The sequence below is a fragment of the Dipteris shenzhenensis genome, chromosome 19 (genome assembly GCF_047967505.1).
Source record: "Dipteris shenzhenensis isolate YYH24624 ecotype China chromosome 19, Dip_SZ_1.0, whole genome shotgun sequence".
NCBI classification, from domain to species: Eukaryota; Viridiplantae; Streptophyta; class Polypodiopsida; order Gleicheniales; family Dipteridaceae; genus Dipteris; species Dipteris shenzhenensis.
The window spans coordinates 14,032,888-14,060,879 of record NC_141614.1 but is presented as its reverse complement, the minus strand read 5'-3'; the positions used below and the strand labels follow the sequence as shown (position 1 = coordinate 14,060,879).

The 27,992-nt window shown below is 46.4% G+C and overlaps 1 protein-coding gene across 1 annotated transcript in view; it reads left to right on the top strand.

The window, feature by feature from the left end:
• Positions 1-27,992, top strand: part of LOC147890123 (uncharacterized) — a 33,684-nt gene that overhangs the window by 2,213 nt on the left and 3,479 nt on the right. Inside the window, exons 2-6 of the mRNA XM_087391118.1 lie at positions 1,507-1,670; positions 1,919-2,147; positions 26,732-27,125; positions 27,323-27,457; positions 27,575-27,731. Coding sequence (XP_087247244.1) covers positions 1,507-1,670; positions 1,919-2,147; positions 26,732-27,125; positions 27,323-27,457; positions 27,575-27,731 — 1,079 coding nt within the window. The remainder of the gene's footprint in view (positions 1-1,506; positions 1,671-1,918; positions 2,148-26,731; positions 27,126-27,322; positions 27,458-27,574; positions 27,732-27,992) is intronic.

Genomic DNA, 27,992 nt, shown 5'->3' with positions numbered 1-27,992 from the left:
CACAGAGTCACCGCCACATGCTCGACAGAGTCTTCTACGTGCCCGGGTAACACCATGGTGTCCATCCACAGAGTCACCGCCACATGCTCGACAAGTGGTCAAGCCATCCTTCAACTGACAGGTGACCATCCTCATGAACTTGGATGAGCCTTGACCTTGTCAGGCACCAAACACCAAGGGTCTATTTCTACCCATCCATCATCCAGCTCATTTGTAAACCTAGTAGAGGCATCCATCAATCTGTCTCTGCCTTTCTCAAGATTGAGCCCTGAGACCTCCAAGGTCACCTGTAGACTCCATGTGACTACCAAATCTGACACAATGTATTCAACACCTGACCGTTGCCTGTGCCTTTGCCAGCAGCTGAAAGCTTCTGTGGTTGAGCATGGCTAATTCACTAGAGTCCACCTTGCGACTAATTGTGCCCAGCTGATCCCCAAGATTCTTCACCACCATCAGGTGGTCACGTATAGACTCTCTTCCTTGATCATCATCATGAACTATTGAATTTGGGGCATAATTGTACTCGAATTGTTGTTGGTCTCCTAGTCCAAGGTGCGAGACCATGGCCAATTGGCCAGAATCCACCTTGTGACTAATGACTGCCAGCTGATCCCTGAGAAATCTTGACCGTCATCAGGCGTCAATGTATAGACTCTCTTCCTTCATCATCATCATGAACAATTGATTTTGGAGCATAATTATCATCGAAGTGCTGGTGGACTCCTACAAATTCTCAAAGATGGTCCAAGCTTTAAACGCAGACTCGGTGTACTGAAACACGTGGAATTACTAAGTCATGCAGTTATCCCAATAAACATAGATAATGCTTTAACGTCTCTAAGCACAAAATTTCTGACTGCTACTGGCTCTTCAGGCTTGGTAACCTTGCCGTGGAGTGTGTGGATGCCCCCTTCCCTCCAGCAAAAAGAGATGGACCACAAAAAGCCAAGGCCTCCAATCCAAACAAAAAACTGGGGAATCTCCAAAAGCCCTTCCCACAATGAACCAATGGCCCATAACTTACTGCAGCACACACACACTTGGATCATATACCATTGAGAAGATCATATTGTAGTTTTTCATGTGCCAAAGAGTCTAAGGTTGGCCTTGCAAGAGAAATGCCAAAGAAATGAGGCCTTTGCATTGAGGATTTTAAAGAAGAAAGAAAACAGAAGAAGTCAGCAATGCAACTAGGAAGTAAGGGGCAGGATAAGGTTGAAAGTAAATATTAGCCGTTTCACTTCTTGTTCTTCCCTTGTTGGGTTACACTGTGGAAAAAATATTGGTGTAACTATGATAATTTGGCATATTCAATCCTCTGGGCAGCTTCGACCAGTCCTGGTAGTTCTAATATATTACACAATTTCACGTCTTTGACTTAGAATGGGACATACCATGAATCTTTACAAGATAAATTGGTGTCAGGTCAACTTTTAAATGCAAGTTCTCTTCAGAATTTTAAGTAATGGAAGCTTCGGTACTGTTTTCATGTGCGTGTTGCAGAATTCTATATGCACTCTTTCATGGGATTCGAGATATAAGAAGTATACAGAATTCTGTATTCATACTAATGGACACATCAGGCCATCACAGATTCTTTGGAAGGATCAAAGGCATATTCATGGCCGTAGATTTTTATGGAGGACTGGAGATGATACTGTCTTGAGGTGATGTTATTTTTACTATTAATTTTTTGGATGTTTTCCAACTCGTATTGTTTTCCAATTTCTGATGCATAGCTGTACTGTAACCTTCTGTCCTTTCCATGCCTGAGGAATGGAATTGTGAGCCCCTAAAGATGCAAGACGTTTCCAATGCCAACATGCATGTAAATTGTTTTTAAGTAAGGCTTCTCACAGCTACAAATAGAGACATGTACTAAAATTGTCATAAATATTTCCTTCTTTGTTTATAGGTTTATCAGAGCACCACAGTCAAATCTCAAAGGTAGTGAAACGAATGAACATCCAACTCTACCTAAGGATGTCCTTGATTCAAAGGCATCTGAGATTTTCACAGAAGAACTGGTCATTGAGAACGTTGACTCAACTGAAAAAGGGTCACTTCGAGGTGCTGTTGCATTAATTACAGGAACGAGTGTCGGTGCTGGAATATTGGCTCTTCCAGCTAGAACTGTACACGCGGTGTGTAACAAAAACTTGTTACTAGTTAAATGGCAAAAAAGTGTATGAACATCTATAAACAAAGTAAGCGATCAAAAACTAACTATGGCTAGGACCCTGGCCAAAGAAACTCTATAACCCTTGTAAAATGTCTTTCACAAAGAGCGTAACCAAGTTTTGAATATGCTTATATTTGAATCTCTGTACTAATGTCTTAGCCATCACTATGAAAAGCTATGAGTAAAGTAGGATGCACTCCTAGACTTCAACACTGCCCAAGATGATTTATTAATCATTTTCTTAACAACTCTGTCATGAATGTGGAAAACTATGAGAAAGTAGGATGCACTGACAGACACGAGTTCTCGCTCTATCTTGAGGTTTTTTTAATGCTGTGATGCTGAGCAATGTAGCCATGTTCTGTCCACCAAATGTTAAATGCCAGGGCCTTTGTGTAACTTCCTCTAAGAAAATGATGCAAGGACAGTGAATAAGGATTACATTCATTCCAAAATAGGGATGGATCTTATGATTTGTCTGAGGTGGGGTCAGTCTGACTCTAAGAGGAAGTATTACGTCCAGCCTTTGACTGCTTGCAAGAGGAGATTTCCCTTTAGTAGCTGTGTGATCTCCAGCTGCGCTTTCCTTTAAAACAAGGAGGAGGACCCTAAACTGTAAAATACATATTTATGCAATGGGAAAAGAAATCATGGAGAATCAAAACATCGACATTACAAACTGGGATACAAGATGAGAATTCTGGTACAATAGGTGCTGCAATAGGAGCTGAGGTAAGCTTATCAAACGTTCCTCCCTTTAATCTCTGTATAGACACACTTTCTGCTTTCTTCTCTCTCCTTCATTCCTCTCACTCCTGGATGATTTCCCATGCTGTTCCCCTAATTGCCTTGCTCTCTACGCTATTGCCTCCTTATTGCCTGCTGTACTTTCTCCTTTGTTTTGACCAAGTCAGCCAGAGGGTACAATTTAATGCTTGCCTCCACTTTTCTTTGATCTGCTCCTCATCCACAGGTTGATGATTGAGCCTATGAGTACAAGGTTCTCATTTGCTGGCATGTCCTCGCCTATTCTGTGCTGAGAGGGAGTCAGTTTTGTGGTTGACAAGCTTCTTTTGCACTAATCCATTGGTCTTCCGCCATCACTACAATGACACAATAAGTGAAGCGGCTAAATTAATGCGCATCTATAAACTGGTACATTACATAGTCTGTGGATAGCCATATCCTTCCTCCATGCATATGCATAGATAGTCCACCAGGAATATGCCATTGGACACTTTCTGGACGTCTGAAGAGTCATCCTTTTTTTAAAAAGTTCTCTGCGAATAATACATTCATTGGTGAGGGAAAAACTTGAGCCAGTTGGTAAGCGCTCTGGAAAATTATGTGTAAATAATTACAAATTCTTATTTTCCTTCATTTCTTCAAATAGACAAGAACTAAATATAAATGATTGATTTTAAAAAGCTCTGGATCTGAGTCTATCACTCATTCACAAGCAGTCTGAGCTTTATTGTGCTGCCACATTAGGCTATTCAGATGAGTCATGTGGGTGAGGGTCTTATGCATGATTATGATCAGTTTTGAAGACGCATTTTAGCTTACATGTCTATCCTCTTGTAAAACTAATCCTGTCGAAAACATTGAAGCGGTATGTGAGATGTTTTAAGTTGTTGCTGAGCTTGTGTTCTTATGCTTTCTCCTAGTGGAGTCACCTCTATGGTGTGATTGACCTTCAAAACTTCAATCTGGCTGTAGCTCTTGTTTCTATATAACTCTGACATATCCCATTCCTCTTCAATGTTTGCAATTTCCAAGATAGACAAAAGGCTGGTTTTGTTTCCTATTTTCTCCTTAGTGAGTAGTTCATTACTTTTTTTCATGGAGCATTTTTGCCCTTGTTCCCACTTGCGAGTGCGGCCTAATCTGATTTTGACTCATCGCTAATATATATTCACAAGAAATTACACCCATCAGCTAAATGAACTGCCAGTCTAGCCTGCAGCAGGAGGCCTCCAAAAGGTGGTATAGACAATGCCTGGACAACTTTGAATCAAGCATACCATGCATGCACTGGTATGTGATAGGATCCATTTGATGATAATGTCTATTTCCTCAAAAACAACATTTACCTGGCTGTCAATTCTGCTGCACCTGGGATCTCTTTTCTATTTGTACAAAAGCATCATAGCAAAAACTCCCAAATAAGGAATGACAAGTTCTCTAAGCAATTGTGGTATTAAGGAGTCTCCCTTTCGATAGCTGTGGTCGTGATACAACCATGCTAATTGTTTTCACCCAAATGAATGCTAGAAGATTATTTCCTCTGATCATCTCCACAATGGATAAGCTCTTCCATTTTGCTACACCATTTGACTATGGGGTATGCATTGTGATATTGCCTCTTGGTCCATTTCTGCTGTAGGGATAACAATCCTTTGAACTAGACTCTCTCTCTTTCTTTTCTCAAAAGATCTTCGGCCATTTTCTTGTTTCAGTCCTGACCTTAGCGGACCTTGTGCATTCACGAAAGTGTGCTGTCGTTGACATTGTTGATCTCTTTTCGATGAATGAGAGGCACACGACGAGTAGGGTTGTGCATGCTCCTTTCCCCTTCTGAGCTCAGCTCCCAGTACCTTGCTCCGTTGCATTGAGGGAGGGTTTAGAGGCCATGGGTTGTGGTGAGTTGCAGATGGTAGGTGAGTCTGTTGTTCGTCTGATTGAGGGTCTGTGGGTGCCAGACCCATCTGTCGCACCTGGTCAAGTTGAAGTGCGTGAAGTAGAGCAGTGTTGACAGAGTTTGGAAGCTGGTCTATGGTGGCTTCTCATAAGTTTCGAATGAGGAGGCGCTCTAGTTGTTGCAAGCGATATCTTGTGTCGATCTCAGGTTGCAGACCGTGAAGGGTGGAAAGATTCAGATAAGAAATATTCTATTGTCTGTGAGATTCCCTTTGGAGAAGGTTAACCCTCTGAGCTGGCTAGATTGGCAAGAGGAGGGCTGTACGGGATTCCCTCATATGAGGAGCTGGCTAAGTCCGTGGTATTTGAATGTGAGCTGCTGGTTGATGCTTATGAAGCTAGATTTTTAGGAAAGAGTTTCTTTCGTCTACATTGTATATCTGAAGCAGTTCGTAATAAGTTGGTAGGACGATCTTTTTGGTTTGCTGGGGTCTTTTTGTGGCATCCTGACTTCAGTTTTGATGAATTTCTCTTCTATGAGTACCTTGTGTGGGTGGTATTTTAGGGTCTTTCCCTTGGCTTGGGAATGCAATCGAGTACCTTGCATGTTTCCTCGGGAAGTTCCTATTCCTCCCTCCTTCAACTAGAACATCTCTGGGTGTAAAGCAAGCATGGATATTGTGGGATCAGCCTTAGGACCTGCCGGATTAGTTGGATGATTGGCTATTTGGAATTGTTTCACTAAAGTGGATAAGGAGTTTCTCGGTGTGGGCAATCCTCTTTCTTTGCCGAAAGCAGGGATTGACAATGGATCATAGGTGGAGGTCACTGACGGGGAAATATTTCTATACTCCTAAGTGATCTGTGTTTTCCCAAGGGTTTGGAGGAGTCATCGGGGAAGTCGGCCCAATATAGGGAGGGAAGAAGTTTGGCAAGAAGGGTAGGGTTTGCCCAAAGGCAGGTGTCGAGAATCCTAAGGTGGTCACCCGGAGGCTTAGCCAGAGGGAGGCGTAGTGGTGTTCCGGATGCAGGGCAGGCATGTAGAAGGGTTTGGGCGTAACTCTGCTATTTTGTGGTTCTAGTGTCGGACTTAGATCTGGCCCATGTTCAGGTTCAGGAGCTTGGTTTGGGTCTGGACCTGGATTTGGGTCTGTTCTTAGCTAGGACCCGAGCCAAAAGCTTGGCTTCTAGCCTGCCTTGTGGCGTGTTTCCTAATCCAAACTTGGTTCTTGGACTGAATCCGATTAGGATCTGGTTCTTGGTACCATTCTTGGACTGGTTCATGTTATATGTCATGCATGCCGCTTTTGCAGTCTGGCTTAGAAATGGTCCTAGTTTTGGTCTGTGTTTTACGGAGTCAGATGAAGACCTTCCTGATCGGAGGAGAGTACTGAAGGGTAAGATTTAAACGAGGCCTCTTAAGGAGACTGGCAACATTAAGCCCAGTTCCAGGCCCTCAAGTGTGGTACTGTGGTTTGGTCAAACTAGGTTCGTTTGGTCAAAATAGGGTTTCTGACTGAAGAGATGAGGGCAGCTGTTGTGATTGAGAATCCCTGTCCAGCCTGGTCTTTAATGGACCTGATAAGAATGCTTCGAATAATCAGGCTGAGTGTGGGAGTCTACTTAAAGGATACATTAAGGGGGAATCTTGGCTTCTCGGTGGGAATTGGAGTATGATGGAGAGGGGGCTGTACCAGTTGCACAATAAAAGGGAGGTTGTGGTTGTTGTAAGTAACAGACTGGAGCAGTCTAGTTGAGTCCCTTGAGCTACTTGATTGCAGAACTGGATCTGGAGGGGATGGCGGGTTTCATGTGGACTAAGAAGAGAAAGGGGCCCGAATTTTGCATGGGCCGTATTTACAGGTTTCATGTATGGGGCAGTCGGTGGATGAGAGCCCCCATGGTCTTTCCCATCACCGTGTTTACCTCTGGTCTTTCCGATCACCTCTCGATCAAACGGTCCTTTTCCCTTCCAATCCAGCCGGGTAGGTACCATATATCCCATTCAAGTATTTTTTTATTTTTATTTTCAAGAAAGAGACTTCTATTAAGTAAGAGAAAAAACCCGCGAGAGCAAGCTCTAAGCGGAATACATCATGAAATCATGAGGATAAATAAAGCCCCCTCAAAGTGAGGTGAAAAACAACCAAGGCTGAGGCTGAAAGTGCCACCACAACCCTGTAGGAGTCTCAGAGAAGAAAGAAGAATTCTTCCATTCCCTGAAGAAAGAAGCCCTCCTAGCTGTGGCTGCACAAGAGTCTCCCTGCATACTCGTCCATACGGCCATCAAAGTATGTACGGTGTCTGTCCAGATATCTGTCCAGATACTAGCCAATGTGTGCGAGGGATGAACCTGAGTACCCTCCAAAGCCTTTGTGCATCCGGCTCTCCAGATATGCCAGGATGCTATGCTCGCTAGAATCTCCCAAGAAGTATCCACAGAGGCATGTACAGCTGTAAAAGGAAGGTGTGGTACCACATCCAATGAACAGGACTCAATCTGATGACGTCGAACCGAAATGGCATGAGAGGAGTCAAGTCTCTCATAGAATACCTGAGGCCCTGTAAGAGAAAGCCAAGCCACTGAGCCCCGTGTCATAAAGAATGGGGAGTGGGCAAAGTGATTGAAAATCCTAGCTACCCCCATCCAAATCATCCTCGCCTGTCTCCAATCCCATAAGCAATGTTGAATAGTCTCTAAAGCAGAGAGGCAACGAGGGCAAGTAGGGTCGGCTCCGAACCTGGATCTCCAAAGATTCACTGCAATCCCACCATGGATAGAGAGCCAAAAGAAGAGAGTGATCTTTCTATTCCCATTCAAGTTTGACAAGCATCATTTGAGTAATGTGGAGTTCTATTCATTAATCACCAAAGCTTGGGTGGGTAGTGCTTATCGATTGTGGATCCTTGCCTTAGGTGGGATGCTACCATTCGTAATGTAGTTCTCTATGCCGTCAAGTGAGATAGAGAGTTCATAATCTCCAAATTGAGAGTGTGGTGGGAATCAGGGCGAAGCTCTATGAGGCACTATGGTTTTGGGCCCAAGACCCCTATCTTGGGGCTCTGATTGTTGAAGTGGAGGATGCTTTGAAGAGGGGGAAGCTGAAAAGGCGGAGTATTAAGAGCAGGTAATTATGGCTGGCGTTGGGTGATGCTCTCTCACATTATTTCTTCCAAGCTATTAAACGTAAGCAAACAAGGGATTTGATTGACATGGTCTAGGATAAAGAAGGGAATGTGGTGATGGATTTCTAGTACGTGACAGAAGCGTTCTTGAGGGAGCTAGGTGAGATTGTGTGAGAGTTGACCAAGTGCCTGAGGGGAGGGGTTCCTATCCTTTCGGAGGTGTTACCGGAGACCAAAGGCCGTTGGCGTGAGAAGCAGAGTGTTGCAATGCTCTAATGCAATGGATCGTGCAGAGTGCACCGTGCAGTGGTGTGCGAGTGTCATATGCTATACTGCAGTGAACGATGACGTACAAGTGCACTATGCTAAATGACAATCACATGAGAACTCCACAACATAAGCAGAAGACGAAAAACCTGGTCATACACTAGTGAATAATCCCCATGTCGGGAAGAGACAAGAAAGATGAGAAAGTGATCAAGATGGCCAAAGCACATATCACTGGACCAACATCTACAGGTCACAAGTCGCAAGTCACTAGAACACACAGGTCTATCCACATAGTAGATAGAGGGTCCTTGGCGAGCTCATAGCTCCAGCCTTTATCTCTCCTCACACTCTCCTTTCTCCCGCTCCAGTGCTGAATACCGAATGCTCAATGCTGACTCTCCCCTCCCCTCTCCCCCTTCGCCTTCATCCTCATCCCCGCCTTGGAGGGTCCCTTCTTCACTGAGAATCTCCCCCTTTCTTCCCATTGGTCATCCTCTTATCTCCTTAGCTATTGACAATAGTCGTTGTGCCGCTAGCTCTCTTGATGGCTACAGCGACTTCTTGACTCACTAGCCTCTTCTAGTCAGGATGGTGTAAATTCTCCATGTGCAGGTGAGCTGGATCACCGCACCACTAAACCATTGAACCACTGTGTAAGTGTAAATACTCCTGACTGCTCCATGTGCTAAGCTCACTCTCCATGTGCGCAACTCTCGGTGAGATTGCCTTGGGCATGATACTCCTGGTTGACTTATGGTTGACATGTGTTGATGCATGGTTGCCTCGGATAGTGGATGAACCCGTGTGGTCAACTCCTCGTGTCGTGTGGCTAACCTGTGTTGACACATGGTCAACATGTGGTGACATGTGGTCAACGCTTGTCAACATGTGGTCAACGCTTGTCGACATGTGGTCAACACCTGTCGTCATGTGGTCAGGGGTGTTTCTATTGTAACAGTTTCCCCCGCCACTATCATTCACCGTCTCGGTGAATAGAAATGGAGGGAACGCGTCAAAAGAAAAAAGCACTTACAAACCATTGATATGGTGATGGAGTAGGAAATGAAAATGTTACAGACCATGTGGCTGGCTATGCGAGTAAATCCAAAATTTGTAATTGTGAAAATAAACTACTGTTTTTTTTTTTTTTCAAGAAAGAGACTTCTATTAAGTAAGAGAAAAAACCCGCGAGAGCAAGCTCAAAGCGGAATACATCATGAAATCATGAGGATAAATTAAAACCCCCCCTCAGAGTGAGGTGGAAAACAACCAAGGCTGAGGCTGAAAGTGCCACCTCAACCCTGTAGTAGTCTCAGAGAAGAAAGGAGAATCCTTCCATTCCCTAAAGAAAGAAGCCCTCCTAGCTGAGGCTGCACGGGAGTCTCCCTGCATACCCGTCCATATGGCCATCAAAGTATGTACGGTGTCTGTCCAGATAGTCTGTCCAGATACTAGCCAATGTGTGCGAGGGATGAACCTGAGTACCCTCCAAAGCCTCTGTGCATCTAGCTATCCAGATATGCCAGGATGCTATGCTCGCTAGAATCTCCCAAGAAGTATCCACAGAGGCATGTACAGCTGTAAAAGGAAAGTGTGGTACCACATCCAACGAATAGGACTCAGTGTGGTGACGTCGAACCGAAATGGCCCGAGAGAGTCAAATCTCTCATGGAATACCTGAGGCCCTGTAAGAGAAAGCCAAGCCACTGAGCCCCATGTCATCAAGAATGGGGAGTGGACAAAGTGACTGAAAATCCTAGCTACTCCCATCCAAATCATCCTCGCCTGTCTGCAATCCCATAAGCAATGCTGAATAGTCTCCGAAGCAGAGAGGCAGCGAGGGCAAGTAGGGTCGGCTCTAAACCTGGACCTCCAAAGGTTCATTGCAATCCCACCATGGATAGAGAGCCAAAAGAAGATAGTGACCTTTCTATTCCTGTGGGATTTCCAGAGTCTCCTCCAGAAGCACCTCTGCAGATCCGCAGTGATATCAAATGTCTCCCAATGAGGAACTCTGGAAGGTCTTGAACCTCTACTACTAAGCTGAAATCTCCTGGCATTATTGACCGTGTAACGAAAGAAGGGGATGCTCTTCTCTCGATGCCCTGCGTCAATCCACTCCCACTCTCCGGGGTCCCACTGCAAATACCTGATGGGAACTCCCCCATAGAGCAAGAGCCAGAGCCTCCAAGACCCGGTGGCCAGGGGTATGGGTCTAGGAACCACTCTGAATCTGATCCCTGCACCAAAAGACCTACAACCGTGATAGGCTGAAAAGCAGACTCAAGCAAGATGTCCTGTGTGGACTTGAGCAATCTGCCACCATCCTGGACACTAAAAACTAAAGCAACCTCCTGTGCATCTCGAAAGGCCAAAACCTGAAGCGGAACACCGCCTCTTGTAAAAGTACCTGCCCAAGTGGAGGAAGTGAGGCATATCATCTGTGTCTACCCAAACCTCTAGAAGGGCTGCCTCAATCTGCAAGATCCTCCCTGCACTCCCTCTAAGATGTCCTGTCAACCTTGATTTGGTGTCCTCTGGAAGCGTGCGGAAAGCTTTCCAAGACCCCATAGATGATGCAGGTCCCCTCTCCCACCTGGACCACTGCATGTAGAGTGAGGCACCCAGTGGTGTGCCATGATCATCTAAAATACTGTCATTCCACATGATGGGTTGCCAATCCTCCGAAGAGTGCTTCTTAAACTGGCCCAAGCTTTCAGAATGGCAACCATGAGAGGGGACAAAGGTGATTTGAGGTGTGCTGTGGTGAAGATCCACCTAACGCTGCTCATCCAGTCTCCTCCTGAAGAAGGTGTGCACCTCTGTATGCTGCTAATTAGAAAGTCCTTCCACGGTTCCTGCCCTAGCATAAGTCCCCGCACCACCATCTTGCAAAGTAAAGCTTTGCATTGTAAATCTGGATCAATAATATTGAGACCCCCTTCCTGTGTAGGGAGGATGAGGGTCTCCCAAGCCACCCTGGCTAAGGCATCTGCTGTGCCATCAAGCCCACAGAAAACTTCTGATCAGTCTTCTGAGCTGAATGATGCAGTCCCTAGAACGGCACCAGCATGAACAAACAAACCAAGCCGTGGCCAAGAGGACCTGGTTGACCACCACAACTCTAGAGGCAAAATCCAACTTGGCTGAGCTCCGAAAAAGAAGCTTCCTCCTGATGCTCTCCAAAACGGGAGCAAACTGCTGCGTGGAAGAAATATCCAAGCCGACCAGGCAGCCCAAATACCTAAAAGGCACACCCCTCTGCACCCAAGTGAATCTATGTCAAGCCCCCAAACTGGAGTGTCCTCATCACTGATCCAAAAGCCATTGTATTTATGCCAATTTATCTACGCCCCTGCCGCCAAGCAAAATAAATCCAATGCTGTCCTGAAATAAGTGAGCGTCTGTGGAGTGGCATCCAAGTAAACTGCTGTGTCATCTGCCAACTCACTGTCAAGTAGCTCCTCTTCCCTTCTGATGGGAAGTCTCAGCCCAAAGATGTCAGCTTGAGATCTAACATAGATATTCATAGCTTCGGCCACGAACAAAAAAAGGAAAGGAGCAAGGGGGCATCCCTGACGGACTGATCTCGAAATCTGAAATCTCTCACCGCTTACCCCACCAATAAGTACCTGGCTGTGGGCTGATCTGTACAAAGAGGAAACACCTCTTATCCAAGCATCAGTAAAGCCAAAGCGTAGAAGGGTGCCTTCCAAAAAACCCCAATCTACTCTGTCATAAGCTTTCTCAAAATCCAAAAGTAGAATGGCTAGATTCTGGCCACTCTGCATGGCCCACTCTGAAGCTTCCCAGAAAGAGAAAATGTTATAAAAAATGCTTCTGCCATGCACAAATCCCGTCTGAGTGTCATGAATAAGATCAGGGAGAAGGGGCTGCAATCAGAGGCTGATTGCCTTGGCCAGAATCTTGTAACAAGTCCCCAGAAGTGTGATAGGCCTCCACTGGGACACTAAATTTCTGCAACCTCCTTTTGGGATAAGGTGGATGAGACCCTCTGTAAGCGACCCAGGCATCTTGCCAGAGTCCCAAATGGCCTGCAGGGCTGAAGTAATGTAGTCTCCAATCATATCCCAAAATGCAATGAAAAAAGACGGGGTGAGGCCATCCAAACTTGGGCACTTGCCCTTGTGAAGGGCTGAAAGTGCAGTCTTGAACTCTGTGTTGGTGAAAGGTGCATCGAGCAAAACATGCATACCCGGATTCACCAACACGGGGATGCTCTGCCAAATAGCCTGTCTAGCATCCTCTCTATCATGTGTCTCAGGATCAACAGTAAGAAGGGTGGCATAGAAATCTGAAGCTATGCGTAAGACATCATCCGTCTCTGTCTGTAAAACCCCATGTGAGTCAATAAGCTGGGATACACTCTCTCTACTATGTCTAGGGCCAAGAGTAGAGAAAAAGTGTTTATTGACTCTACCACCCATCTGAATCCAGAAGGACTCCCGTGCAGAAAGGCATACTCTGCTCTCTGATCAAGCAATATTTGCTGATGAGCCCTTGCTGCAGCAAGGCGCTCCTGAATCCAAGCATCTGAAGGCCGTTTCTGCTCTTCCCTCTGCAAAGCTGCCAACTGCTGGCGAACACCAATCTCACGTGTGAGAATATCTCGTCTCGTGGTACAAGCAACTAAGCGGTAGAAGTCGCTAATACCAGAAAGGGCTGCCCACCCTGGACATGAGAAACCCATATCTGTAGGGCTGCCTCTATAAGGTCCTCCTCTGTGTAAAAGGCATCTGGAATCCTGATGCTGGCAGACCGGCCTCTCAAGTGAGGCTCTGAGATAGCCAGCACAACAGGAAAGTGGTCTGAGTGGAAACCCTAGCAGCAATGCATACTGATCCACCTCTGTCTAGTGCCCGATCCACCTCTGTCTAGTGCCCAATCATCTCCATAGAATCTGTCAATGCGTGCATGAATAGGCATCTGCTGCCTCCTGTTCGACCAAGAGAATAGGAGGGACTGTGGCTGAATAAGAAAGGCATCATCTAACCAAGTATCTATGCCACAGAAGTGAAAAAAGAAGGCATCCCAAGCTGCTCTCTCCAAAGAGTGAAGTCTGCCTTCTCTACCCCCTTTTTTGTATGACGGTAACTCAACCATGTTAAAGTCACCTCCAATCACCCATGAATCCGCAATGGGGGCCCAGGAGAGCAAATCCGTCCACATAAGGACACGTTCCCCTCTAATGTTGGAGGCATACAGGTTAAGGAAACTGACCTTACACCCTCCAATCAAAAGAATAATCCACTGAGCTCTAGAGGGAATAATGACTCCATGTCCAACAACTAAGGGGAGAACCAACTGCGAAACTGAAATAGAAGTCCCCCCTGGTGCCCAAGGCAGGTGACCAAAAAGTATGGCCAGAAAGCAACTTGCCTGACTTGGCACAATCTCTAGAATCGAGTTTGTGCTCTTGAATAAATAAGATATCAATGGAACCCCTAGTAACACCTGGATGAAGCTGATCCCGAATCAGCTGTCTACGGCGGCGATGTGGGACGCCACCTAGGCCCTATATGTTCCAACTAATAATCCTCATCGACAGGAGGATGTAGAGTGGAACACCTTACCCGACCTAGTGGCGGAAACAAACCCCTCAACAGGGGAAGACCTCCTGCTCAAGGAGAGAGGAATGGAACCAAGTGGCGGAAAATCAACAGGGGAAAGAACCCTGCCACCTGAAGAAGAAGCCCTGTCAATAGGAAACCCAATCACTGGCTCCCTAAAAGTAGTGGGCACAAACTCCTCCTCTGGGAAATCTGAACCATTTGCCAGGGCTGAAAATTAGTTCTTGTGAAGCAAGCCAGACACCAGAGTGCGAAGGAGGGAAGAGGATCAATAGTGTAAACCATCCTCTTCCCCCTACCCAAGGGAGGAAGTGAAGATTGCTCTCTATCTTGTGTCTGCCTAGCTGTGGAGACCTCTACTGCCTCAAGAAGAGCGTCTGGCACCGCTGGGAAGAAGCTGCAACCGGGGAGGAGGTCGAAGCTTCAGTGTCTCGGACTGTGCGAGGTGAGACTGGAGGGACAGCTCGAGGTGAAGCAGAGTCCACTAATGTACCCTCGTGAACTGAAGGAGGGATCTGCACACGTGCTAGAACCCACTGGAGAGCGTTGCGTGCCCCTGAGGTAGGTGGTGGGGGTTGAGGAGCAGGTAATGGATCTGTACCACCCCCCTGTCGAGGCCGAGGAGTAGGTGCTGGACCTGTACCACCACCATCCTGAGGAGGTCCGCCACGCAAAGGCCGAGGAGCAGGTGCTGGACCTGTACCACCCCTCTGTCGAGGCTGAGGAGCAAGTGCTGGACCTGTACCACCCCCCTGTCGAGGCCATGGGGCGGTAGCTATACCAGAGGGCTGCTTGGGCCTTTTCTTCTTCCTGGGGCAATCCCTGGCAAAGTGTCCAATGGTCCTGCATATCCGGCACTGGTCCTGTCTGCTTGAAATCTCTACTTTGGCGAAAAAAGGAACCATCCAGGCGCTAGATCATAACATGGTCCATCTTGAGGTTAGGATCCTTACAAAGAACCCTAACTCTAGGTACCCCATCAGCTTTGGTTGCCTCTCCTGCAGTCAATGACAACCCAGGGAGGGGTGGGATCTCAGCAATCGCGCCAAAATGCTCCCCGATAACAGAAAGAAGTCGATGGTAAACCTGGGGAAGCCCGGGAAATCTGATGAAGAGCGAAAAGATTTTCTTATCTGCCTCCACTGGGTCGAAACCAATATGAAAGGCTTCAAAGAAGATCTTCCTGTGTCCCAGGTGTAAAAACTCAGCTTTGAGCACAGTGCTCGCAGCCTCTAGAGTGTCAAAAACAACCTGGAAAAAACCTCATCCCAGAAGACGAACATCTAACAATCGTGGAGTGAGGTCTGGGGGGAGAGCCGCAAGCATCCAGTCTCTGGCTTGGGATCTGGAGGGTTGAGACCCGAAGATGCGTGCTGGCAACGTGGTAGAGCATTCAATCTCTACATCCTTCTTGAGCTGCTGCAACTCGTCTTTAGAAAAGGTAATAGTTTTCGCGGCCAGTGGAGGTGGAGTAGGATTGGCTGATGGAGTATCCATCGCCAATCGAGGTGAGGAGGCCGACTCTGACAATTTGGAGGCTCCTTCCGCTCCAAAAAATGCTGCAGGAGATAGGGGGGTAGAAAACAGGGAAAGGAGGTGAGGAGGGTGTTGGAAAGGTCACCTCCCCATCTGTAAGCTCCCAAATGAGGAGAGCGTGGGGGAGGGAGACCTAGGGCAGAAGATGCCCAGAGAAGAAAGAGAGAGGGGGCTGCCACATGGGCAGCACCTCACAAGAGAAGAAGGCTGCAAAGGACAGAACCTGTGGAAGGAGCAGAAGGTGGGGACAGCAAGCCCTAGATCTGACTTGGCAAGGCACGATGACATCAGCAGTGTACGGCGCAGGACACGTGGCTGGGAAGAGGGCCTGGCAGAGGCACAGATATGGCAGGGAGTGCAGGCCCAGCTATGCAGCAGGAAAAGTGGCTGTCAGTGGGCAGGAGGCAGGCCTTTTATAGGCTGGATACTTGCCTTGAAAGGAGGGCCAAAGGACCCTGAAAGTGTGGGCCAAAAGCCCTGGGGGAGTGTGCCCTTTTAGGGCTGGACCAGCCACAGACTGGTCGGCCAGTCTGTAACAGGCTGGTCGGTTTTTTACCAGCCCCCTTGGGGCCTATATAAAGAGGCCATTTGAGCCTCATTTCACATCACTTGGAGCAGCAGAAAAGCCCCATCAAAGGAGCAGCAGGAAGCTTGTCTTGGGCCTCATCACTAGAGGAGAAGAGGGCATACAGTAGCTGCAGACTTAGCTGAGGGTGCTGCCCACCTAGGCTGGTGCAAAGACAGCAAGGTGGAAGGGATCTAGACGGAAAGTCTACTTACGCTCGAGGTGGAGCACGCGGGCTCGAGTCTAGAGATAGCCAGCAGATTGGAGAAGGACCTTGTGGTTAGATCAGAGGACCACACCATTGGTGGGACTCTGGATCTGTCTATTTTGTATTGTGTCCATAGTTTTGGACGGAAATATATTTTGGTGGTTTCTCTATCTGGCTAGTTCATTGTCTATTGATGAGTTTGCACATCTATGTGACGCACATTAAGTAAAGAAGTTTGTGATTCCACACCCACACCGCACACTGTATGAGCTCTTGGGCATTACTATAAGTCTTCCGCTGCGTGTACCCTCTGTTGGGTTAATTTGTAACATGGTATCAGAGCCCAGTAGGAGGCTCACAGGTGTGGGAGCTTGAAGGCAGGGACCTTGCTGAAGGACGACCCTGATTCAGAAGCTCTAGGGAATCGACTCCCATGACTGAAGGATTGTGCCCTTGCGAGAAGGAGGGTGACTCAGGTTCAGTCAGGTGCGTTCAGAGTTCTGGTTTACTGAAATTGAGTTTGGTTGACTTTGCTGTGTGGTATAAGCAGCAGAGATGTCGACCTCTACAGCCTCTTCAGCCCCTGCTTTCCCTTCCTCCTCCTCCAGTTTTCTCTCTTTCACTATTCCTAACTTTGGAGAGTCTGGGAACCTGGACGGGACTAATTACCCGATCTGGAAAGTGAAGATCTGGAGTCATTTAGTGGCTCGGAAGTTGTGGAAGCTGACCACGGGAGAGGAGTCAAAGCCGGAGGACATGGTGAACAGTAAAGGGGAGGTACTCATGGCAGTAGATAGAGAGGAGCTTGAAGCTTGGGATGAAAGAGATGCCCATGCCCTGGCAATAATCATAGGGACTACGGCGGACTCCGTTCTTCCACATATCCAACTGGCCGAGACGTCAGTAGAAGCGTGGGCCACCCTAAAAGATCTGTACGAGACAGACAATACCTCCCAGATTGTGCTTCTTCAACATCAACTCTACAATTTGTACACAGCCATTTGACGAAGGTCAAGGTGGTGCGGGATCAGCTGGTAGCAATTGGTCAGAAGACAGACTCATGCCATCTGGCCTTGATGGTACTGAGGAGACTACCTCGGAGTTTCAAGAGCTTTGTTACAGCTGTGACAGCAGGACAGAGGACCAAACCTCTGACGTTTGAGGAGTTGTGTCCATTACTGCTACAGGAGGAAGCTCGGGAGAAGCTCTACAACGAGGATAAAGATGACAAGGCGATGCTGGTGAAGGATTCCGTTGGCAAAGGAAACGGCAAGCCTAACGGTGGCAAGTCCAATAAAGACGACTCTGACGACAAGGGGACTTCGAAGAGAAAGCACAAGAAGTGTTTCTATTGTGATAGGCCCGGACATTTTGCAAAGGACTGCAGAAAGAAAAAGGCGGATCTGAAAAACAAACAGGAGTCTGACTCAGATTCAGAGAGAAAGGCCAAAACAAATGTGGTAATCGAAGAGTTGTTCCTGGTGACATCATTGAGTCTTACCGAGGTCAGATATGTTGATCCAGAAATCACAGTAAGGATGTCTGACATAGAGATGTGGGTCGACGAGGAGTCAGATGCCTTTATGAAAATGAAGGACAGCATGGAGTGCTTGGTACCTTCCAGGTGTGTGGCTGTTGACACTGACACGAGGGTGGATTCCATGGGAGGCCCTGGGGTCTCATGGTCAGATGGATGCTAGAGTTCAGAAGGGGACAATACAGGATTACACAAGCGCTTGGTGGGTGCCTCATTGAGGTACAGGGTTTGCTTTCAGAGCGAACATTCAGGCAGTACAACAGTCTGGTATGTATTTGATATTTTGCATTTGAGCCTTTATAGCATGCTGTGGAGAGACTCTGCTCTTCATTTGTCTCAGGTGATAAGAGATTGGAAGGAATTGGCCTTCTTCGAAGGCAGAGGGGGAAGTATTGGTGCTTCTTCAAATCTCGGACGCAGATTGCTAGAAGGTGATGGACAAAGAGTACTGAAGCCAGAAGAGTACCTGCTTGAGAACTCAGGGAGAGTTCATGGTCCAGGTTATCTGGAAATATTCATTGGTTGCAGACCTTGCCAAAGGAAGGACGGGTTGAAACAGACCCTCAGAGCATGGTGCCTGGAAGACTCCAGGTTGTTCACTCATTATGAGGGGGATGACTGGAAGATTGTGACAGTTGGATTGCTCGAGTTTAGAGGCGGGAACGTGACTAAAGGAGGTGGTACCAAGAGGTGCTACCAGAGATGGACCTGTGTACCAGGATGGTGTGCGGAAGCGGAACCGGACCTGGTGGAGCAGGAGCCACTGGTGGATGAAAAGCCAGGAAAAGATTTCGACACCGAAAGGTTCCAAAGGACTACGACCAGGAAGTTACTGGAGCATCTTCATCGACGTGTTGGCATTGGGCTGAGATGTGTCGGTGAGAGGGGGTGTTGGAAAGGTCACCTCCCCATCTGTAAGCCCCCAAATGAGGAGAGCGTGGGGGAGGGAGACCTAGGGCAGAAGATGCCCAAAGAAGAAAGAGAGAGGGGGCTGCCACATGGGCAGCACCTCACAAGAGAAGAAGGCTGCAAAGGACGGAACCTGTGGAAGGAGCAGAAGGCGGGGACAGCAAGCCCTAGATCTGACCTGGCAGGGCACGATGACATCAGCAGTGTATGGCACAAGACACATGGCGGGAAGAGGGCTGGCAAAGGCACAGATATGGCAGGGAGTGCAGGCCCAGATATGCAGCAGGAAAAGTGGCTGTCAGTGGGCAGGAGGCAGGCCTTTTATAGGCTGGATACTTGCCTTGAAAGGAGGGCCAAAGGACCCTGAAAGTGTGGGCCAAAAGCCTTGGGGGGTTGTGCCCTTTTAGGGCTGGACCAGCCACAGACTGGTCGGCCAGTCTGTAACAGGCTGGTCGGTTTTTTACCAGCCCCCTTGGGGCCTATATAAAGAGGCCATTTGAGCCTCATTTCACATCACTTGGAGCAGCAGAAAAGCCCCATCAAAGGAGCAGCAGGAAGCTTGTCTTGGGCCTCATCACTGGAGGAAAAGAGGGCATACAGTAGCTGCAGACTTAGCTGAGGGTGCTGCCCACCTAGGCTGGTGCAAAGACAGCAAGGTGGAAGGGATCTAGACGGAAAGTCTACTTACGCTCGAGGTGGAGCACGCGGGCTCAAGTCTAGAGATAGCTAGCAGATTGGAGAAGGACCTTGTGGTTAGATCAGAGGACCACACCATTGGTGGGACTTTGGATCTGTCTATTTTGTATTGTGTCCATAGTTTTGGACGGAAATATATTTTGGTGGTTTCTCTATCTGGCTGGTTCATTGTCTATTGATGAGTCTGCACATCTATGTGACGCACATTAAGTAAAGAAGTTTGTGATTCCACACCCACACCGCACACTGTGTGAGCTCCTGGGCATTACTATAAGTCTTCCGCTGTGTGTACCCTCTGTTGGGTTAATTTCTAACAGAGGGAGCGGGGGAAGGGGCGAGGAGGGGAGGGGTAGAGGGGAGAGGCTGAGAGGCTGAAGGGGAGGGGGCAGGCTGAGAGGGAGGGACAGAATGGAAATTGCAAAAAAAAACTGAGTACATCCTGAGGATAGGACACCCGGATATTTACATTGAGAGCCAATCAGCTTGTCAAAAATCCAACAATGCAAAAAAAAAACCCAAAAACCCATGTATCAAGTTATTGAGGGAGGTGATCAGTAGCCTCTCCTCTTCTGCCTTAGTATGTAGCTCTGTGGCCTTTTGCTCACCCATATGCTTTGCCGCAGTCATATGTAGCTTTGGATGGTGTGTTTCCTCCTCAGCCTCAATCGTGTCCATCACGTTTCTCAAATTTTCATACTTGGTCTTATACCGGTGGTATCGCTGGTAGTAATGATCCTTTTGCCCTTGCAAGGTGGAATGGGAAGTCTGGAGGGTGGCCAACTGTGTCCGAAGGTCTGTGAATTCTTCCTCCATGGATGAACGCTTCTTTTCCAATTCAGCCACTCTAGATTTTGATTTTTCCTGGGCAATCTCGGAGGAAGACAACGACTCGTTTAACTGTGCAATCTCCTACTGAAATCTGGTTACCTCTGTGACATGCTGGCTTTGCAAAGTTGCCAGATCTGTTGCATGCTGGCTGCGTACTGTTGTCATTTCTGCTTCCCATTCCTGCTTGTGATTGTGGTGGCGATCCTCAAGGGCAGCCCGCTGAATGTTCCAAGCGATGTCATGCTCGTGAATAGCTGAGTCCTCTTTCTGCCACCTTTCCCCCTGTTGCCGAAGTGTCACCTCTGTGGCGTGCTGTTGGGCTGCTTGAGCTCTCTCGAATTCTAACTTCAAATGTTGCTGCTGGGAGAGGAGCTTATGAGCAAAGGGGGAGTTGGAAGCAATGGAGGCGGCATGACAGGAGGAGGAGGTGGCTCAGATGCTCGTGCAAGAGGGGGAGCAGGAGGTACTGGTGCTGGGCTAGAAGTTATGGGTACTGTTCAGTTGACTGCAGCAACTAGAGGTTCCCCCGAGGTATACTCTGGAAGAAGCTTCCTTAATCCTTTGAGGTACCTACACTCAGAGGCATCATGACCATGGATCTCACAAAATGTACAAAATGAGGTAGAAGTAGGTACCGTATGCTTGGAGGGGCACTTCCAGTAACCATGGTTAGAACCCTTGCATTCTGCGCACCAAAGACCACTTCGAATCTAGGCCTCAAAGGACCACTGGCCATCCACCTTTATTTCATCTTTCAGGCCTTCTTTGATTTCTTCTAACTCCTTAAGTTGCTGCCACGCGGATGATCCCTCCTCTCTTGGGAGTTGGGTGGTCGTAGTCGTTGATGAGGTAAAACTTAGCTGTGACCGTTCCATCTTGACAGCTTCTTTTAGGAAGTCTTGAAGTGAGGCATGTTCAGGGAGTTTATCAACCAACCTTATAGCAATGGTAGGGGGTAATGCTTTCAAAAACCGCCCCTTCATGACAGCATCATTAGGTGGCACATACATCTTTGCTGCCAAGACCCTCATCCTTGTGTACATCTCAAAGATGCTTTCTCCAAGCTTCATGGTGTCAGTGGATAACTCGTGGACAATCATGTGTTCGAATTTTTCCAACTTGAAAGTACATAAGAATTCCTCCCTTAGGTCTTTGTCCATGTCTCGAAGTGGTCAGGGGGAAATTGATTGTACCATACATCCGCGACATCCTCCAATGACGAGGGGAAGATGTGAAGGAACATGCTCATTCTCCACACCTTTAGCTCTACATTCTGTGAGGAACTTCCTCACATGAGCTTCCGCATCCTCATGGAGGTGGCCTTTGAACTTTTGAGTCTTCACATGGACCTTGTTGAGTAGCTCGAGAAGTCTAGCTCTGTTTGCAGGACTGAGAATGGCCATCCCCACTCGAGAGGTTGAAGCAGATGCAAGAGTTGGAGGGAGTCCCGATGGAGCCGTAATGAGTGTGGGTGCTCCAGAGGAGGAGACCACACCGACAACACCTCCTGTGGAGGACCACAATGGGAAAGTCACTACGGATGTAGCCATAGAGGAAGTGTACACATATGGTACTACATACGCGGAGGGTCTCGGTGTTGCAGAGGGAAAGGGTGAGAACATAGAAGATGTGGGGGTTAAAGAGGATGGGAGAGCATTTGGGAAAGAGAGGGACAGAGTTGCAGTCATGGATGAGTAGGCAGTAGGGAAGGAAGGAGGTGGTGGAAAAGACAGCACCGGTATGGATGGAAAGGGAGATGAAACCATCATGGCAGGTAAAGGCATGGCCGGAGCAAAAGTACCCCCGAGTGGAATAGATGTGGAAGAAAGATTAGCTAGGAGCCCGGAGCCCGGAGCCCAGAGCTATGCATAACATATGAGGCAGCAGCTTGTCCAGTAGAGGTCGAGCCGGGAGCAGAGGGAGTCACCACTCCAGCAGAAGAGGTGGTTGATGAAGACATCATTGCAAGAGGAGGAGAGGGGCTGCCTTGACCTTGATGAGTCGGTGAGGAGCCCTCGTCCTTCGCACCCTCTTCTTTCACCTGTTCTCTGCTTTGCCTTCTTCTTCTTCAGAGTCCGGATCTGACCACTAGGGTTCCTGTTGATCCAAGTCCATGAGAGTGTCGATGAAGTTACTTGCTCTGGCTACTGCTCCAATGGGCTCACTTTGTGCTCAAGTTGAGAACTTTGCAAGCTTACGTCGCACGTAATGCTTCTTGTACCGAGTTTGGTCTACCAGAAGTCTTTTCTCCACTCTCCTCAAGTACCTCCTAGTTCTCTCACTAGCTCCTTCAAATGTTTAAGAACTACTCGGCATAAGACCTCTCTCTACGATCCTAGATCACCACTTCACTTGTGCTACTCAACACCAATAGTGTCCCACCATGATCGCCATAAACTGTCTAAGGGGAGGGGTTCCTATCCTTCCGGAGGTGTTATTGGAGGCTAAAGGCCGCTAGCGTGAGAAGCATGAGTGTTGCAATGCTCTAGTGCAATGGATTGCGCAGAGTGCACCGTGCAGTGGTGTGCGAGTGTTGTATGTTGTACTGCAGTGAACGATGACGTACGAGTGCACTATGCTAAATGACAATCACATGAGAACTCCACAACATAAGTAGAAGACAAAAAAACTCGTCATACACTAGTGAACAATCCCCATATTGGGAAGAGAAAAGAAAGATAAGAAAGTGACCAAGATGGCCAAAGTACATATCACTCGACCAGCATCTACAAGTCGCAAGTCACAAGAACACACAGGTCTATCCCCATAGTAGACAGAGGGTACACACAAGTCTCTCCACTCTCTCCTTGGCAAGCTCGTAGCTCCAACCTCTATCTCTCCTCACACTCTCCTTTCTCTCGCTCCAGTGCCGAACGCTGAATGCTCAATGCTGACTCTCCCCTCCCCTCTCCCCCTTCGCCTTCATCCTCATCCCTGCCTTGGAGGGTCCCTTCTTCACTGAGAATCTCCCCCTTTCTTTCCATTGGTCATCTTCTTATCTCCTTAGCTGTTGAGGATAGCCATTGCGCCGCTAGCTCTCTTGATGGCTACGGTGACTTTCTGACTTCCTAACTCGCCAGCCTCTTCTAGTCAGGATGGTGTAAATTCTCCATGTGCAGGTGAGCTGGATCACCACACCACTAAACCACTGAACCACTGTGTAACTGTAAATAATCCTGACTGCTCCATGTGCTAAGCTCACTCTCCATGTGCGCAGCTCTCGATGAGATCGCCTTGGGCATGATACTCATGGTTGACCTGTGGTTGACATGTGGTGATGCATGGTTACCTTGGATAGTACTCCTGGATGAACCCGTGTGGTCGACTCCTCGTGTCGTGTGGCTGACCTATGTTGACACATGGTCAACATGTGGTGACATGTTGTCAACACCTGTCGTCATGTGGTCGACGCTTGTTGACATGTGGTCAACGCCTGTCGTCATGTGGTCAGGGGTGTTTCTATTGTAACACCAAGGCGGATGATAGGTAGGAGCTAAGGCTTAAGATGTCCTATCTCACGTTGTTTGAGAGGATGTCAGGTCTCTTCTGGAGGTATTTCTGGAGGACAAAGGATGCTGGTGCCAGTGTGTAGAACTTGCGACCATGGGTGTTGATGGAATACTAACTTGTGGCTTCCTCATATGTAGCTTATACTACAATTGATTGCATGGTGATGAGCAACTATATGAACATGAGTTCATGTGAAGTTCTGGGTTGCAAAAGTGGTGGACGTGAGCATGAATGACTAGGGGAGAGCTACAACATTTACAACGGTATGGTATAAGCCAAGGGGTAGGAAGGAGAACTAGGGTAACAATACACTATATACTAGTAATGAGTCCGAAACCACGAAGCAGTTTTAGAGCTTTCTACAGAGACAGTCATAGTATCCTGAAAATCAAGGACAAATAAAACAAAGAAGCACATGTTGTATAATGTAGAAGAAAAAATAAAAATACCGCAACCAATTATTTTGCATATTACGGTGTTCTTAAACATGCTCGCTAAGGAGCAAGTAGAAGGAGATAGCACAAATGAAGAATGCCCATGACAACACCATTCAAGCATCAATAAACACTAGAGATGATGGTGGTCAGATGAGAGTGCATGAAGATGGCACCTAAGCGATAAGTGATGACGAATCGGACATTCAAACAAGCAAGTGTCAGGCTCGCCTATTTGTACTTAACTCATTGTAAAGGCAGAATTAAATTATTCAAAGGCTATGATAGACTCCTTTGTACAAAGACTCATCAAGAGCAATATTTATTGTAAACATATGACAATGTAAAATTGCAAGCATAGCTATTGCTATTTTTGAGTACAAAAGAGTCTTCCATGTCTCTTGTCTATTCAAACCTTTCTAATGTTTTAAATCTTCAAGAGTGTCATAGTTCATGTGCTTAATCTTCGATCCATTCCTCTTTTATGTGTCTCTGAGTGGCATTCACAATGCTCCATGACTAGAAAGTGTCCTCTATTCACAGCAATAATATATGTTTGTTCTGAGTCTTTGTCTTGGGTTTGTCTTCTAGTTTACTTTCTTCCTTTCACTTTCTAGTAATGTCTTGGCTTGTCACAATAGAAGAACTTTTTCTTCTTATTGTCCTCCTTACCAGAAGACTTATTGCTTTTGGAGTATTTTGGTCATCTTTGGACTTTCCCTTGTTGGGCTTGGCGTTGGGCCTGAAGCAAGAAAGTCCTTCTCATCTTTTCTATCGATCTTCTCATCTGCGCTTGCAACAATAGGGCACCTTTTAAACATAAGTGGGCCTCGAATGCTTGGCAGTCGTCATCCATGCTTGTTACATATCCTTGGAACTTGCGGAAGCACGTTGAGCAGAGGTGACTATTGCATTGGTGTCCACCTTATGTCCCAACTAGAGCCAGCTAGTCTCTGCCCATCTTGACCTTCATGATGTGGTCATGTGTGCAGAGTCACGTTACTCCATCCTCATTTGAACAATGATTTTGGAGATTAAGCACTTAACTGGAGTTGCTCATCTTGTATGTATCCCTTAGGATAGTCCACGAGTTGTGGTCTCTGCAAACTAAATATGAGGAATCACCAAGCCTGCTGGGTCATGAAGATAAGTGAAAGGACTTTGCACCTTCTTATTTTCCAATTACTATATTCCGTGGCTTCTCCTCCACATCAGGGTCCAAAAGTGACCTTTTAAATCTTTTGTGCTACCATAAGGCTCCATACTTTGACTTTCCAAGGTGAATAATTGGCTTAATTTAGCTTTTCTCCCTTCATCAAAGTCAGAAATGGCAAAACGTGAGGCCATGATCAGAGAAAAACAGCCAACTTGTAGACACAGCAGCAGGTATTCAAAGGGTGAGCACACAACTGAATTTGCGTCGCCTTTCTTTCTCATGCGTTCAGATCTTGATGGAGATCACAAGAATTAAACCTTTGCCTCTGATACCATGTCAGAGAATAACCTGCACACCTAGAAGAACACACTAAAAGTTCTCAGCAGAATATTGGTAAAAAAAAGCAACTTGAAGCTCTCTTCAAGCTGCTCACACCAAGAAAGTGCACAAGTAGACAGCTGAAATCTGTCCTACAACAGCAGAAAATTGCAGCAAAGGAATAACCTTTATAGAAGCTCCACCAAGTCGTGGATAAAGCTACAAGGTGCTGCCCTAGATCTCAGCCTAAGATCTCATCCACACAGAGGCGAAAGCTGCTGAAGATGCTGCTGCTGCTCTTTCTCCTCAAATATGTGCTTTAAGGATTTTCTAAGAGGAGATGAAGACCGATTTGAATCCCAATAAATTTGAAAAGTGAAGAAAACTTGGAAATCCTGTGTTCCGCAAGTGTTGGCTTTCTTACTGTGCTGTGGCAGCCAACCCAAAAAATGAATGACTATTCTAAGTGAACTAGCATGACCCACATGATGCTAGAATGGTTCCATAAGGTCATTCCATTGTAGTATCTTCTACAAGGCCATTCCATTGCAGTACCTTTTGAGAATCTTATAATTCATATGCAGGGCAGTTTAATCTCTTGCAAGAAAGTAAAGATTAAACATCAAGAATTGCTTAAATCCTTCTTTCCTGATACCAGGATTCATATCAACTTAGGATCAAAATAGCTAATACGTTTGCTAAGAACAATTTTCTGTGACTCCAAACATTGCTACTCCGGTTTACTATACCATTACTATATGAGCATGCATCTTAATTGTTATCGTCTGTCTAATCAATATCATTAGCACCACTTACCTCTCCCTATTAATCATTAATATTGAAGTGCCAGTGCAGATCTGCTGGCATCTTCTCCTTGAAAGTACAAAGAGATCCTTCTAATTTTCATCTGCGAAAAGTGGGATTCCACGGTTCTGGCCAGAATTTGAATCCAGATATATTTGTCACGTACAGAGTGTGCAAAAGAGGCATTGCATGAAAGTGATGGAGTATTCGTAGGCTGCATAATATTCGAATTATGTTCAATAAAGTGCATTCCTGTTTCTGTCATGGCTGCACAGACAAACTTTCACTCACTCGATAGTGAAATAATGAATTGAAAGAGTAAATTTTAATCCTATCTTGATCTTATTGGAAATGATTCCTATATATAAGGTACTTGAAAGTTTTGTTGATGGTACCGGGTGGTGTGGGAAATGAGCAGGGTTTTGTACCAACAGTTACAATTATGGGAATATGTTGGTGCTTTTTGGTACTTGAGGCTCTTCTTCTTGCTGAGGTCAACGTGGCACTCCTTGAAGATTATATAGATAATGAGTCTAGTAACAGGAACTCTAGTGTTATTTCTCTGTGTGCCATGGCTGAGGAGACACTGGGTCCTTTAGGTGGAGTTTTCTCTGGTTTCGTTTATTGTTTTCTATCCTACACATTGATCGTGGCTTACATTGCAAGGTCTGGAGATGTGCTGTCACCACTGGTCCATATTTCGCCATCATTGGGTAGCTGTATTTTTACTTTGGTATTTGGCAGCATTGCAATTTTTGGAAGTACAAAACTGGCAGATTTCCTCAACCAGATGCTGACTGTTGCTTTAATAGGTATATTGATTTGTATTTTTTGCTTCCATATACAAGCACAGAAAATATAAACATTGCTTGTATGAAAATTGTAATTGAATACAATCCAGTACTATCTCAGATAAATAATTTTCCACAAGGTGGTCTCATTAGGACTTTTGAAACTAAATGCCAGTACGTTTTTTTTTCTTAACAGTTTCCTGAGTTCTTTTTTGCAGGTGTTTTTATGTTAATCATCCTAGGGGGGGCTGCAATTGCAAACTGGTCAGGTCTACAACACATGGAATGGGAAACGACACCGGAAACATTCCCTGCTATCTTCTTTGCACTTGTTTATCATGATCTCATGCCAGGTTGTCTTCTACAATCACAAAATATCTTTCCATTCTGCATGAATTATTTGTGGGAAACCCACATTCTCTTGTTTATGAAGATCTATAGACTTTTGTAATAAGGCTTTCTATTTGCAGTGCTATGTGCATATTTGAAGGGTGATAGAGGCTCTATAAGAAAGGCAATTCTACTGGGGAGTTTGTTACCTTTGGCAATGTTTATAAGCTGGGATGCAGTCATTCTTTGCATTGCCCCTACTTCTGGAATCGAGGATCCTCTAGAACTTCTGATAAGGTGATATAAATTCATTTTTTACTTCCAATAATACTCTTGGATCTGATGAGGGTATCTAAAACTGTTATTCTACTTGTCAGTATTCTGCTTTATGGTCAATCTATGACGGTAGTCCTAAATATATTTATAGAGCCTGGGTCAATGCCCAATATTCCACCACGAAATGTTTGAATCCATCATTCACTTTTTTTATGTTTTTCATGGACCATTTTGGGCAGGATAGATGGTTTATATTAAGAGTATGTGAACACATTAACAAGT